The sequence below is a fragment of the Rhinopithecus bieti genome, unplaced genomic scaffold (genome assembly GCF_001698545.2).
Source record: "Rhinopithecus bieti isolate Rb0 unplaced genomic scaffold, ASM169854v2 scaffold_6710, whole genome shotgun sequence".
In the NCBI taxonomy this organism is placed as follows: domain Eukaryota; kingdom Metazoa; phylum Chordata; class Mammalia; order Primates; family Cercopithecidae; genus Rhinopithecus; species Rhinopithecus bieti.
Window position 1 is genome coordinate 1,133,013 of NW_016805362.1, and position 15,067 is coordinate 1,148,079.

The following is a 15,067-nucleotide window of genomic DNA, read 5'->3' on the forward strand; positions in this document are numbered from 1 at the left end:
TCCCCCACTCAGCTGTCTCCTGCTCTCAGGAGGCCCCTAACTCTATCTAAACTGAGGCAGGACCAATGAGATTCCGTGTGTGGGGGGGGTTGTTTAGTGCCCCAGTGTGGCCTCATTGCCTCTACATTGAGCAACAGCCCAAGGTAAAAGGGATATTGCATGGGCCTTTAGGACATTACATGGTTCCAAAGGCACTTACTGGAGGCTACCCGCAGTGAAGGACCCAGCATAGGTTTGAAAATGGTGGTAGATGAAGATGTTAAGAATGGTCCCCTTGTGAGGGCTCTGCTTCCAAAAATGGAGGGCTTATTCGTGAAGGTGGAGAATGAAGAACCAGGGAAAGGGTCCAGCCCTGGCTTTCCCACACCCATCCCCTCACAATGGGGGTGTCGTGGGCTTGAGAAAGACATGCTTGCCTGAAGGAAGGGGCAAAAGAGAACTGTTGATTACATCGTTACTGATGTACTAGGTTCATCTGTGCTCAGCGCTGGGCCGATTGAGATGAGCACACAGTGCCTGGCCTCCAGCAGCTTTCAGTTGTGCGTGTACCTGTGCATGTGTGAGTGTGTGAATGTTGGGGGCGGGTTGGGGACTGGAGACAGAGAAGTGAAAAAACTCCATGGTGTATACAGCAATGCAGTTAGATAATAAGATAATAGGGTATTTAAGCCTTACACAATTTATAAAATCCTTGCTATTTTTAGCTCAGATCACACTAATTTTACTTTTTTAACCAAATCCCAAACCCAGTTAACCCTCAAAGTGTTAAACCCGAGCAGTTTGGTTTTGTTTTTGAGATAGGGTCTCACTCTGTCATCTGGTTGGAGTGCAGTGGCATGATCTTGGCTCACTGCAGCCTTGGCCCCCTGGGTTTAAGTGATTCTCCTACCTCAGCCTCCTGAGTTGCTGGGACTACAGGCATGTACCACCACACCTGGCTATTTTTTGGTAGAGATGGGGTTTCACCATGTTGGCCAGGGTGGTCTTGAACTCCTGACCTCAAGTGATCCGCCCACCTCAGCCTCCCAAAGTGCTGGGATTACAGGCATGAGCCACCGAGCCTGGCCCTGAGCAGATATTTTTGTGTTTTTTGGAGACAGAGTCTAGCTTTTTCAGCGAGGCTGGAGTTCAGTGGTACTATCTCGGTTCACTGCAACCTCCACCTCCCGGGTTCTAGCGATTCTCCTGCCTCAGCCTCCCGAGTAGCTGGGACTACAGGCGCTGCCACCACGCCTGGCTAATTTTTGTATTTTTAGTAGAGATGGGGTTTCACTGTGTTAACCAGGATGGTCTCAATCTCCTGACCTCGTGATCCGCCTGCCTCGGCCTCCCAAAGTGCTGGGATTACAGGCTTGAGCCACCGCGCCCGGCCTGAGCAGTTTTTTTAGTGAAGCCCCAGCTTCCCACCTGTAAAATGGGTATAAAACCATCCGTGTCATAGGTTGCCACGGGAATTCGATGTCATCAGCCATACTGGGCACAGGGCATGTTGTCTACGTCATAGGGGTGTTGCTCTTCCTTCCCTTAGTGACCCACTGACCTCCCCCTGTGGAACACCAAAACTGTCCCAGGGCCCTAATTGTGTAAAATGGTCAGCTTTCTGTGCTGGAGAACAGCTCACATTCCTGTGGATGACGGGGATTTGGCTTGCCTTTGATTACTTTCTTTTTCTGGGGTGTAGGTTCCAAGTCTCCTCTTATTCAACCCAGAGGCTGGGGTTTGATGTTTCCTAGCACCTGGGATGAGGGATGGCCACGCTAGGCTCTGGCTCTTGCTGAGAAGATGGTGGAGGGAGCCATCAGCATTGTCTCTGTGCAAGCTGAGCCCCAATGCATGGTCGGAGCCCAGTGCGTGGGAAGCACATTCTTCTGACCACACAGCTTGCCAGACATACAGAGCGCGTGTCGGTAGGAGCACACCACCGGGAGAGTTTGGCCCGGGGCTTGGAAGTTCAATTTGAAGAGGCCTCCAAAACTGGGAACCGGGCTGCAGACGAATCTTCCAGCCTGGCCAGGGATTGCAAGCTTGCGTGGCTTTCTTGCTTTCCCGCTTCTGGGCTTAGGCTACCCCGGGGGCCCAGACGTGTGTGAACACAAGGAATAGCTGGTGGTCAGGGTGGAATCAAACAGTTCCTTATTTATATTTCAGGGATCACTTAGCTTGCCCTTTTTAATTGTCCATTTCATGGAGTGCCGAAGATCGGCTCCATTTCAGCATTGTTGAATGGATTGATAAGACTTTATGCTTCGTGTGATAGTTAACCTTTGCCAGTAACCAGTATAAAAGCCTTCGGTGGTGATATTTGCTTCTTTATGTCTTACCTCTTCCCAAAATAGAAGGTGATGATTGGGGACCCTAATTACCTTGTATCTTGTGGAAATCTTGCTATATTAAAGTGTAACAAAAATGCAGCAGCTCACAATAGCATATCATTTGTAGAAAGGAAAAGTCATAGGCTGGGTGTGTGGCTCACGCCTGTAATCCCAGTACTTTGGGAGGCCGAGGCAGGTGGATCACTTGAGGTCAGGAGTTCGAGACCAGCCTGACCAACATAGTGAAACCCCATCTCTACCAAAAATACAAAATTAGCCGGGTGGTAGGCACCTGCCATCCCAGCTAATTGGGAGGCTGAAGCAGGAGAATCACTTGAACCTGGGAGGCAGAGGTTGCACTGAGCCAAGATTGTGCCATTGCACTCCAGCCTGGGAAACAAGAGTGAAACTCCGTCTCAAAAAAAAAAAAAAAGGAAGGAAGGAAAAGTCGTAATAGCTAGACCTTTCTGAGACCCAAGAGTTAGTGTCAGGACAATAAATTAGCTGTTGTGTAGCAATATTTAATATTTCAGTGTATGTGGCACATTCAGGCTGAGGCCAGGTGTTAGGAGACACTGGACTGAGAATGTGGATAGACGGGCATTGGCCATGGTAGAGGCCAAGAAAGGACATGACTGGTCATTTCAAGAACCTTAGATATGGGACATGGAGGAGGTACAACAGGGCTAAGTTTGGAAGTGTAGAGACCCGCTAGATGGGCAGCGTGGAAGTCTCAGGGGGAAGGGGCAGACAGTGAAGATGTCCTGGACTAAGGGACTAGCAGTGGGAAAGGCATGGTATGGACACATGGGAAGGCATTTTGGAGTTGAAATCAACAGGACTTGGGAGGAATGTGTAAAGAATACTGGTGTATAGCTCTCCGATTAAGAGAGACAAAGAGGATAAGCATTGGATAGGAGTTGAAACCTTGAATTTGAGACGTCAAGGGAACGTCAGTGTGGAAGTGTCCCATAGACAGTTGAATGTGAGAATGTGGGTCTCAGGAGGGAGGTCGGGATGGAGATGCGAACTTGCGCATATTTTGTATGTGTTTAGAATGAATGCCGTGAGGATATATGGAAATACATAAACTTAATGGAACAATTCCTCTATTTGAAGGGACAGAAAAAGAGAAGAGGCAGCCAGAGATTCTGAGAGGGCCTGGAGAGAAAGAGAGAGCCAGCTGAGAGAAGGGGACAGGATAAAACTAAATAGCGGGGCCGGGTACAGTGGCTCACGCCTGTAATCCTAGCACCTTGGGAGGCAGAGGCGGGTGGCTTACCTGAGGTCAGGAGTTCGAGACCGGCATGACCGACATGGTGAAACCCCGTCTCTACTAAAAATACAAAACATTAGCTGGGTGGGGTGGCAGCGGGCACCTGTAATCTCAGCTACTCAGGAGGCTGGGGCAGGAGAATCCCTTGAAGCCAGGAGGCAGAGGTTGCAGTGAGCTGAGATCACACCATTGCACTCTGGCCTGGGCGACAAGTGCAAGACTCCATCTAAAAAAAAGAAAAAAAAAACTTAAACAGAGGGACTGTTTTAAAAAGCAAGAAATCAATAGCATCTGAAGCCACAGAGGAGGAACAACTGAGGAGTTGGAGGAGGACATTATTTGCATCTAACAATTCAGAGGCTCTTTATAAGCTTCAGGTAGAGGCAAGAGCAGAACACAGGTTAGAATGTTTGAGAAGTGACCAGGAATGAAGAAGATGCGATGTTGGATTTTAACCAACGTTTCTGAAAATTCAGGTGTAAAGGGCAGGAGAGCAAGTGTTGAGAGAAAGTATTTTAGGATGCTCAGATACAGATCTATAAGCAGCTGAAAGGAAGACACCGGTGTGGCTGGACAATTGCAGATAAAAGAGAATATGGTTATTTAGTCTACCTTCACTTTTTAAAATTATCATTCTATTTATTTATAATTCCAAAACAAATACATGTCGTGTTCCAGGCTCTCAAATGATCCCAGTTGACCTGTCTTCTTAATCTTAGAGCCACACTGTATTTCTTTTCTTTCTTTTTTTTTTTTTTGAGAGTCTCACTCTGTCACCCAGACTGGAGTGCAATGGCGTGATCTCAGCTTACTGCAACCTCTGCCTCCGGGGTTCAAGTGATTCTCATGCCTTAGCCTCCTGAGTAGCTGGGACTATAGGTGCTCAGCACCACGCTCAGCTAATTTTTATAGTTTTAGCCAAGATGGGGTTTTACCGTGTTAGCTAGGCTGGTCTTGAATTCCCGATCTCAAGTGATCCACCCACCTTGACCTCCCAAAGTGTTGGTATTACAGGCATGAGCCACTGCACCCAGCCACACTGTGTTTCTTACAGTATACTGCAACTGGTTTTTAACATCAGCTATCTTTTCTATCTGCATTTTAAGAAATGAACATACTTCCTTTTTGTTCTTGTGGTGTTTTGAAATTGTTATTTCTCTTGGTTCTTTCTTGATTTCAGTGTATTCATCGAGATTTAGCAGCCAGAAATGTTTTGGTAACAGAAAACAATGTGATGAAAATAGCAGACTTTGGACTCGCCAGAGATATCAACAATATAGACTATTACAAAAAGACCACCAATGTAAGTCAATGGCAGTAACACAGTGGGCGGGGGCGGGGGTGGGGCTCAGAATGTTCCAAGAGAAAGGCCATCAGTGTTGAGAGCTGGGTGGGATCTATGGGGACCCATTCCCCTGCCCCTGATTCCTGTTCTTTTGCCTTACTATTCACAAACTCTCAGTATGCAAATTTAGCCTCTGTGTATGTCAATTTTAGTAAATGTGAAACACTTATATACAGAATAATCAACAGCCGCTAGGATTTTCTTATGGTTCTCATCAAGAACTTTCATAGCAAAAACTAGAGCTTGGAAGTTACTGGGTCAATTTTAGCCTAATAACTGGTCAAGGAGGATCTGCGTGCTAGGGAGATAAAAGAATCCAAGGAGATGGCATTTTATTAATGGCCCAAATCTGTGCATCTCACACGTTATGTATGGTCCTCATTGGGATTGATTTCTGCTCTATTGACTGACCAGCAAAAGCCATGAGAATATCAGCTCTTAAACAGGGCACAGCCCTATTGAGCCTGCTAAGATAAATTCTTTTTAATATATTTAGTTTTTACATTTTCTTCTACATTTTCAGGGTCGACTTCCAGTCAAGTGGATGGCTCCAGAAGCCCTGTTTGATAGAGTATACACTCATCAGAGTGATGTGTGAGTAACTCTCTTTTCTCTGACTTCTTCCTGGGCTTGAGCTGCAAAAATACTATACGTATTTTGCCTTTCTTCCTTCTTTGGTGACTGCTGCATTTCACACATTCGTAGAAGGTGCAGGAGCCGGCCTTAGAAAGGATGGATTTTATGGTAGGCTGATAACCAATGCTCTGTTACTAATCTGTCTGGCTTCAAAGAGCACAGGAGGTGGAACCGCTGACCTCCTCCTGCCAGAGCGGAAGTCCTTCCCTTGAACATATTCATGGATGTGCAGCTACAAAGCCAATATCTAATTCGCCAAGCTCTTGGCATATTCTTCACCCCATTAAAGGAATAATCCTGGAGCTTTTTCCACTTAAGAATAGTTTGTCATATTTCCCTCTAACCCAGATTTGTCCTTAAAGAGTAGAGCTGAGTGAGAGGTGGTCTAGGCTGGGGACCTCCGCAGGGTCTACTGTCTGTGTTTATCCCTCAACAAAAAGGTCTGGTCTTGCTTTGACATACTTGATAGCATTCTAGAAGCACAGTAGAATATTTCTGTTATGATACACTTAAAAAACCATTTGGGTCAGGCTCCAACTGACATTTTAGATTTGAAAATTCAGTTGAAGGCTGGGCATGGTAACTCACGCCTGTAATCCCAGCACTTTAGGAGGCCAAGGCGGGTGGATCATGAGGTCAGGAGATCGAGACCATCCTGGCCAACATGGTGAAACCCCGTCTCTACTAAAAATACAAAAATTAGCTGGGTGTGGTGGTGCGTGCCTGTAATCTCAGCTACTTGGAAGGCTGAGGCAGGAGAATCACTTGAACCCGGGAGTCAGAGGTTGCAGTGAGCTGAGATTGCGTCACTGCACTCCAGCCTGGCGACAGAGCAAGACTCGGGGGGTGAAAAAAATCGAACTATTTTTTATGTGTATGAGCAGGAAGAGTTCTGGGTAGGCATGAATTCTGTGCTACCATAGTTGGTCCTCTCAACAATCCTAAAAAAGAAGACCTTACGATCCCATTTTTGCTGTGAGCAACTGAGGCACAGAGGCTGTTCTGCCTGTCCTGTGCTGCTGCTTTTGCTCCCCAGAAAACCGCGGAGTGAAACTCACTGCCATCGAGTACAGAAGGGTGAGTTTCCAGAGTGACCATGACATCGCTAAGCCTGGCTTTCTGAGCTTGCTCATCCCAGAGATTGAGTCTCCTGAACTTGGCGCAGGAAGTCCAAGTCTCTGAAGAGTCAAGTGTAAATAAATTGTGGCCTGTGAGATGTGTTCAGTTTTGTTGTGTGCAGTTCATCTGGGGCATGTGATTCCTCATCCTAACCCCAGCCTTGTGCTGACTGCCTTTGCGATCTTAGTAAGTTCCAGAGCCTCTGTGCAGCAGATGTTCCACTGGCCACAGAGGGCAGCTGTGATCCTGCAGAGTTGGCGTGCTGGCCTTATTCTGTCAACTGCCCATCCTGGCAGATCACAACCTTTGGGTCAGGCACATAGCGAGTTGGAAAGGAGTGTAAAGGCTTTGAAACTGAGAAACTGAGATCCTTGCATTGCTAACACCACAGTTAAGACAAGCAGCTCTATTCCAGAGTGATGGCAGTTTGCCTTTTTGTCTATTGATGGAAAATTCCATCAGCACATCCCTGTGTCATCATCATTTGGGGATGCTCTTGCGGGGCAGGAAAGAGCACATAGGATGAACTGCAGGAGGGCCCATTTGTCTTTGAACTTCAGAAGTGAGGAGGTGTTTATGTCTCAGCTGGGCATGTTTAGGTTTTGGCAGTGTGGATGGGTTAGTAATGCTGTGCTTTCTCCTTTTGTTGCAGCTGGTCCTTCGGGGTGTTAATGTGGGAGATCTTCACTTTAGGGGGCTCGCCCTACCCAGGGATTCCCGTGGAGGAACTTTTTAAGCTGCTGAAGGAAGGACACAGAATGGATAAACCGGCCAACTGCACCAACGAACTGTAAGCGCTCTTGTCTTTCCTGCCGGTGCCACAGTGGACTTGCCACACCATTAATACTTCTCCTGATGTACCTCGTTTTTGAAGGCCCCTAGTTTCCTAAACATGCTCTAAGAAGAATGGCTGAAGCTCTCTGGGCTCAATAGCGACACCAACAACCATTACTTGTCTGAGAGAAAGAACATTATTCTGAGTATGGAGAGGGCTTTGGATCAGAGGGTGTCTGGCTTACTGGCTGAGGGCTCCTGACTTTGCAGAGCCAGTGAGAATGGTCTTCCTGGGCCACTGTGCTGTGCCTTCTGCAGTCTCCTGTGGAGTGACAGGAAGACCCACGGGTCAGGAAACAAGCTAGAAAGCCGCGGGGCCACCCTGCAGGGTGTAGGATTAAGGAACCAACACAGCCTTTCCCCAGTGGTTGTGCCTGGCCCCCGCCTGGCCCCATCGTGGCCAGTGGAGAATCGGTATTTCCGAAACTTCTTGAACCATTGAAAATTGCCCTTATAGATTGACGCCAACCACATTTCCTCAGAGCGAAGGAACTCGTGTTTGGTTACCTAGGTCTCACTTGTGTTTTAGTACAGAGAATTAAAAATGTGTCTAGGCACCCTCTTTGGAGCACCAGATCTGCCTATAAAACCATGAGCTGGTTTCTAGCAAAATCTGCCTCACACTTTAAGTAGAGTTATGTTGTGTTGGTGACGTGTGCCTGGTGCAATAGAATCAGTGCTTTGAAAGGAGTCTCTCTGCCTCCTGCCTCAACCCCTCCAGGATTAACTAAGAAGAGTGATTGTCCCAGAGACTGTGGTCTATTGTGTATCATTTCATGGGGGTTTTATATCAGTAATCCCGTGAGTGCTTTTCGGTGTACTGTGGATGTCTGATGAATGGCCACATTTTATAGCATATTATATAAAGGCATTTATTGTGCTCTTTGTCATTCCTATTGGTTTTTTTTTTTTTTTCTTTTAACATAGAGGATCTGTCGAAACCCGTAATCAAGATAAGACCTAGGAAGCTAGGCCTATCTAAGAGTTAATCAGGAAGTTAGTGTGCAGCCCAGTGGTGGCAGATTAATTCATAAAAAAATTGAAGTTGTAGTTTTCAAATTTTATTTTACTTTTTTTTAAACTCAGGAAGCTTTGTCAACTAGAATCATTAAGACCCAAAGCGCTGGACAGATAAATAGTAGAGCTGCTTTGGTGCAGGGAAGGGTGTCAGGGGAGGGAAGACTGGAGACCAGCCCATGGAAATATGCGTTCTCCTTCAGCCTCCAAAGCATCTTTAGGGTGTGATGCCATTGTGAGATGTCACTGTGGCCCAGGGATACCAGGGAAAACACATAGACGTGTCTTTCTTGATGGCTTAGATGCCTTCCTAACATGTTTTGGGTTACGTGCTGTTTTTATAAGTCAAAGTGCCTTTTGGAGGAACTGGCAGGGAAACTTTTGGGAAAGTGATTCATGACCTCCTAATCTAGTTGCCCGGAAAGTTCTGATGCATTTTCCTAATTTACAACACGTCCCCCTATTGCCTATTAAAACTGACTATAACCACGTACCTAGTGTGTATGAAATTAATTCGAGGAAATCAAATTTTCCCAGGTACATGATGATGAGGGACTGTTGGCATGCAGTGCCCTCCCAGAGACCAACGTTCAAGCAGTTGGTAGAAGACTTGGATCGAATTCTCACTCTCACAACCAATGAGGTAAGAACCTCCTTCCAGAAGCCCCTTGTCCTTGGTTGGCTTGTGAGACACATAGCATTTTACACGCACACTCCCCTGTTGGCTGTTGGTTGGAGTCTGGTCTTGTTTATTCTTTTTCCTCAGGGGTCAGATAGCTCAACTATGGGTTCCTCTGAAATCATGGTTTTTCTCAGAACTTCATTTTGTGAGTTCTGACTCACGAAACCAAAGACAGAGGGACATCCCCGAGGCCGCCCTCAGTGTAGCTGCTGATGGAGCAGTCCAGGATGTGTGTGGGAGACTGGGAAAGGGGAAGCAGTATTCACTTGCAGGACTTTGGTGTGCATGGGAAAGAGCTTGGATTCCTGTGCAAGTTTGATTCTGTGCTTTGGTCATTAGTGGGTGAACTGATAACGTTCTCATCATTTGCTGGATGGAATACAATGAAGCTTTGTAACTCCAGCTTCTCTTACCACAATACTATCCTATGGGATCCTGTCGGCAATGGTATGTGCCTTGCAGCCTCTTTCTAGGTGTATATAAACATACCCTGTTTTCTACAATGAGCAACTTACATGATTTTTACATAAAAACATGTACCTTTTGTTAAAATATTTATTTTCCCTAAAATATTTATGATCTCTGCTGGGTGCAGTGGCTCTCGCCTGTAATCCCAGCACTTTGGGAAGCCGAGGCGGGCAGATCACTTGAGGTCAGGAGTTTGAGGCAAGCCTGGCCAACATGGCAAAACCTCATCTCTACGAAAAATACAAAAATTAGTTGTATGTGGTGGTGTGTGCCTGTAATCCCAGCTACTCAGGAGGCTGAAGTAGGGAAATCACTTGAACCCAGGAGGTGAAGGTTGCAGTGACTGAGATTGCACCACTGCACCGCAGTCTGGGAGACAGAGTGAGACTTCATCTCAAATAATAATAATAAATAATAATAATAATTTTTTATCTTTGCCAACAAAATAAACACTCGTCTGTCTCTCATTGTCCAAATTTAGCCATGTTAGTGGCTGCTTCAATATGCAGATAGAGTGCCTTTTATAATTATGGAAAGCATATGCTCTGAGCAGGAAAGATGTTAAACCCATCAAGTCCAGTCAAATCTTAAGATAGAGAAATTGTTAATGAATGTGTTTGGAGATACTTAATGAGGATGCACAATAGTGTTTTTTTACACAGGAAACTAACTCCAAACCATGCAATTGTCTCAACAAGAAAAATGTTAAGGTCCTCCAAATATTTTAGAAGGAAAATAATACACTTAATTTCTGATTTAGAAAATAGTTTTAGAGTGATTTCTTAAAAGATAATAATCAAATGTAGTGATATGAAGTCTTAACTCAGCAGCTTTATCTTATGTGTCTAACTGTGGCCTGTGCTGGATAAAGGGAGAGACTGCATTTAAATGAATACAGCTGACCTTCGGAAGTTGAAAGGAACGGTTCAAGGGGGGAAAGAAACCACCTTTCTTCTTCTGCCAAAATTGTTGTTTCTAGTATAAGTTCCTTTAACTGTAGACTTGGAATCTACTGATATCCCTATTTTTTCCTATCAGATCTGAAAGTTTATGGCTTCATTTAGAAACTGGGAAAAGTTGGCCAGGCGCAGTGTCTCACGCCTGTAATCCCAGCACTTTGGGAGGCCAAGGCGGGCGGGTCATGAGGTCAGGAGTTCCAGACCAGTCTGGCCAACATGGTAAACCCTGTCTCTAGTAAAGATACAAAAAATTAGCCAGGCATGTTGGTGTGCGCCTGTAATCCCAGCTACTTCGGGAGGCTGAGGCAGGAGAGTCGCTTGAACCGGAGAGGTGGAGGTTGCAGTGATCTGAGATCATGCCATTGCACTCCAGCCTGGGCGACAGAGCGAGAGCGAGACTCCGTCTCAAAAAAAACAAAACAAAACAAAACAACAACAACAATAACAACAAAACTTGGGAAAAGCACTAAAGTTCTATTTTAATGATCTCATGTCTATGCTCAAAGTGATTTATTTATATATTTGCATGTAGAGTGGATCCGTTCATACTGAAATTTGTATCTAGTATCCTAAAATAAAAAAGCAGAATGCCATATTGTCTGACGGATGTAAAAATCGAAGTTTCTTTCCTTCTGAAAATCATTACCATATGCTCAAGAAAAATGGTTCCATTTAGGACAAAATTTCGTTTTTATCATTGTAAGCAAAAAGTTCTCTTTTGATGTGGTGGGTGTGTTTGTTTCCAGTTGTGTGGTTAATGCTGATGTTGTTGGAACTGACACATTCCCCTTCTGGGATGGGGACTTTCTCTCTTGCCAACCCTGGTGATGAATTATAGGGTGTGTGTGTGTGTGTGTGTGTGTGTGTGTGTCTTAAAAAATGTCTAGTTGCCAACATTCCATGGGCTCTTTTCTGATAACACTGAGGCTGTTTGTGCTGTGGTCTGCACTTTTTGCCCCCTCTCAGCAAAACCACATGTCATAGAATAGTCATTGGCTTCTGGATGTGTGAGCGGAACTGCCCCACTGTGCCAGCCCAGTGGAGGCAGAGAGACCCACAAGCTCCCAGTTTAGAAAGCTTTTCATAGCTTCAGAAAAGGGGTTGGCAACTGCTTTCTGTAAAGGGCCACGGAGTAAATATTTTCGGCTTCACGGTCCCTATGGTCTCTGTCTCAACTTTGCCACTGTAGCCCCAAAGTAGCCACAGACAATATGTAAATAGATGTGTTCTAGTAGATGAGTTCAAGATCTAACACATCTGATGATGTGTTCTAGTCTGTCTTCTAGCACAATTTTATGGATCCTGAAATGGGAATTTTCTGTAATTGTGTATAAATTTTCTTCATTTTAATGCTACAGGATATTATTCTTCTTTTGATTTTTTTTTCGACCACTTACCAATGTTAAAGACCATCTTTAGCCCTCAGGCCATATAAAGCAGTCCGTAGGCACCCAAGTCAGAGGAAGTGTCATCCTGGGGTGACCCAGAGGGCTTTTGGCAGCCAGCACCGGATGCCTTGGGGAGCAGAGGACACTTTCTGAATCTCAAACCTTCAAAACTTTGAAACTTAACCTGTATTTTCCCAAAGTTTCCTTTAACAGTGCATTATGGATTTGACATCCATGAGTATATCCAAGCCTTTTTTGAACCTGTTTACATTTTGAACTCGGAGAGCTTCTGAGAGTAATGACTTACATGTGTTAAATTACCCACTGAATGAAGAAGTATCCCCTTCAATTATCCCAGAAACTACAATAGTAAAATGTAATTCAGAAAATAAATATTCATGGTCTCAACTACTTAAAGGGGGCCTGCGGACCTACGGCATGTTCCTGGTTTTCATTTTGTTGGGGCTCGCATTTGAAGCAAGGGCTTTAGTGAGGAGGTGGTGTAGATTCAGCAGGTCAGTTAGGTCCGTGTGAAGTCAAGTTGCCTGCCCGGCACCTATAGCTCAACTAGGTTTTATTGTTCTCTACCTGCCAATCATTGATTTATGATGGGTTTCAAGAGAAAAGCTAAGGGCAGCCCGGAGTACATCATACGTGTGTCTCAGGGGGAGGTCTTTGTGGAATTCAGGTGGGCTGAGTCTCTGTTCACCTTCTAGGGGTCTCCTGTCTTGTCCCGCATTCAGTACCCACATCTCAAGAGCTTGTGTTTAAAATAAAACTCTTCTCTTCCATTCTTTCAGGAATACTTGGACCTCAGTCAGCCTCTCGAACCATATTCACCTTGTTATCCTGACACAAGATGAAATAAAACGTCTCTCTTCCCTTCTTTCAGGAATACTTGGACCTCAGCCAACCTCTCGAACAGTATTCACCTAGTTACCCTGACACAAGAAGTTCTTGTTCTTCAGGAGATGATTCTGTTTTTTCTCCAGACCCCATGCCTTACGAACCATGCCTTCCTCAGTATCCACACATAAATGGCAGTGTTAAAACATGAATGACTGTGTCTGTCTGTCCCCAAACAGGACAGCACCGGGAACCTAGCTACACTGAGCAGGGAGACCATGCCTCCCAGAGCTTGTCTCCGCTTGTATATATGGATCAGAGGAGTAAATAATTGGAAAAGTAATCAGCATACGTGTAAAGATTTATACAGTTGAAAACTTGTAATCTTCACCAGGAGGAGAAGAAGGTGTCTGGAGCAGTGGACTGCCACAAGCCACCACGTAACCCCTCTCGCCTGCCGCGCGTACTGGCTGTGGACCAGTCGGACTCAAGGTGGACATATGTTCTGCCTTCCTTGTTAATTTTGTAATAATTGGAGAAGATTTATGTCAGCACACACTTACAGAGCACAAACGCAGTATATAGGTGCTGGATGTATGTAAATATATTCAAATTATGTATAAATATATATTATATATTTACAAGGAATTATTTTTTGTATTGATTTTAAATGGATGTCCCAATGCACCTAGAAAATTGGTCTCTCTTTTTTTAATAGTTATTTGCTAAATGCTGTTCTTACACAGAATTTCTTAATTTTCACCGAGCAGAGGTGGAAAAATACTTTTGCTTTCAGGGAAAATGGTATAACATTAATTTATTAATGAATTGGTAATATACAAAACAATTAATCATTTATAGTTTTTTTGTGTAATTTAAGTGGCATTTCTATGCAGGCAGCACAGCAGACTAGTTAATCTATTGCTTGGACTTAACTAGCTATCAGATCCTTTGAAAAGAGAAATATTTACAATATATGACTAATTTGGGGAAAATGAAGTTTTGATTTATTTGTGTTTAAATGCTGCTGTCAGACGATTGTCCTTAGACCTCCTAAATGCCCCATATTAAAAGAACCCATTCATCGGAAGGTGTTTCATTTTGGTGTGCAACCCTGTCATTACGTCAACGCAATGTCTAACTGGACTTCCCAAGACAAATGGTACCAGTGTCCTCTGAAAAGATGCCTTAATCCATTCCTTGAGGACAGACCTCAGTTGAGATGATAGCAGAATGTGCTTCTCTCTGGCAGCTGGCCTTCTGCTTCTGAGTTGCACATTAATCAGATTAGCCTGTATTCTCTTCAGTGAATTTTGATAATGGTTTCCAGACTCTTTGGCGTTAGAGACGCCTGTTAGGATCTTCAAGTCCCATCATAGAAAATTGAAACACAGAGTTGTTCTGCTGAAAGTTTTGGGGATACGTCCATCTTTTTAAGGGATTGCTTTCATCTGATTCTGGCAGGACCTCACCAAAAGATCCAGCCTCATACCTACATCAGACAAAATAATCGCGGTTGTTCCTTCTGTACTAAAGTATTGTGTTTTGCTTTTGAAACACCAACTCACTTTGCAATAGCCGTGCAAGATGAATGCAGATTATACTGATCTTATGTGTTACAAAATTGGAGAAAGTATTTAATAAAACCTGTTAATTTTTATACTGACAATAAAAATGTTTCTACAGATATTAATGTTAACAAGACAAAATAAATGTCACGCAACTTATTTTTTTAATACTCGTGTCTTACCAAATGGTTTCCTGTGCCTGGAGGTGCTGACTGAATGCTGTTGTGTATGCAGGAAGGGCAGGGCTGCCAAGGGTCTTATGTGCTGCACACGGGGGTGGCTTGCCAGAGGGGTTGACTGAGACCAGCAGTACCTGTGACAGTTTGAGGTTGATCCAGCGGAAAATCCGAATCGGTTGGTTGGAGCCCTGGCTGGGTTGCTTACTGGTACCTCAATGGAATCATCGTTCCTTTCTGAACCCTACCAGCTCCCCAGAGGAGCAAACGAAGAGCCACATGGTAGAGAGCTTTGCAAACTGGGAGGTGACCTAAGGATGACAGGTATTGAGTAGGGAAGACGTTCAGAACGTCTGAATCCTGGGGACTTCGAAACCTTTTAGGCTGTTTTCTTCATGATGTATGGAGAGAAGGATTTGCTTCAAATTTTCCAAAAGAAAA

At 44.6% G+C, this 15,067-nt stretch overlaps 1 protein-coding gene across 19 annotated transcripts in view; it reads left to right on the forward strand.

The window, feature by feature from the left end:
- The window catches only part of FGFR2 (fibroblast growth factor receptor 2), a 124,449-nt gene extending 109,829 nt beyond the window's left edge, over window positions 1-14,620 (forward strand). For 16 of the 19 annotated variants that reach the window (XM_017872263.1, XM_017872266.1, XM_017872269.1 and 13 more), the window contains 5 exons: window positions 4,769-4,891; window positions 5,457-5,527; window positions 7,341-7,478; window positions 9,077-9,182; window positions 12,929-14,618. In XM_017872263.1, the coding sequence (XP_017727752.1) occupies window positions 4,769-4,891; window positions 5,457-5,527; window positions 7,341-7,478; window positions 9,077-9,182; window positions 12,929-13,093 (603 nt within the window). In that variant the 3' untranslated portion in view covers window positions 13,094-14,618. Of the gene's footprint in view, window positions 1-4,768; window positions 4,892-5,456; window positions 5,528-7,340; window positions 7,479-9,076; window positions 9,183-12,836 lie in introns of all 19 variants that reach the window. The other 3 variants (XM_017872271.1, XM_017872272.1, XM_017872283.1) reach the window with 2 other exon arrangements.
- The last annotated feature ends 447 nt before the right edge of the window (window positions 14,621-15,067 follow it).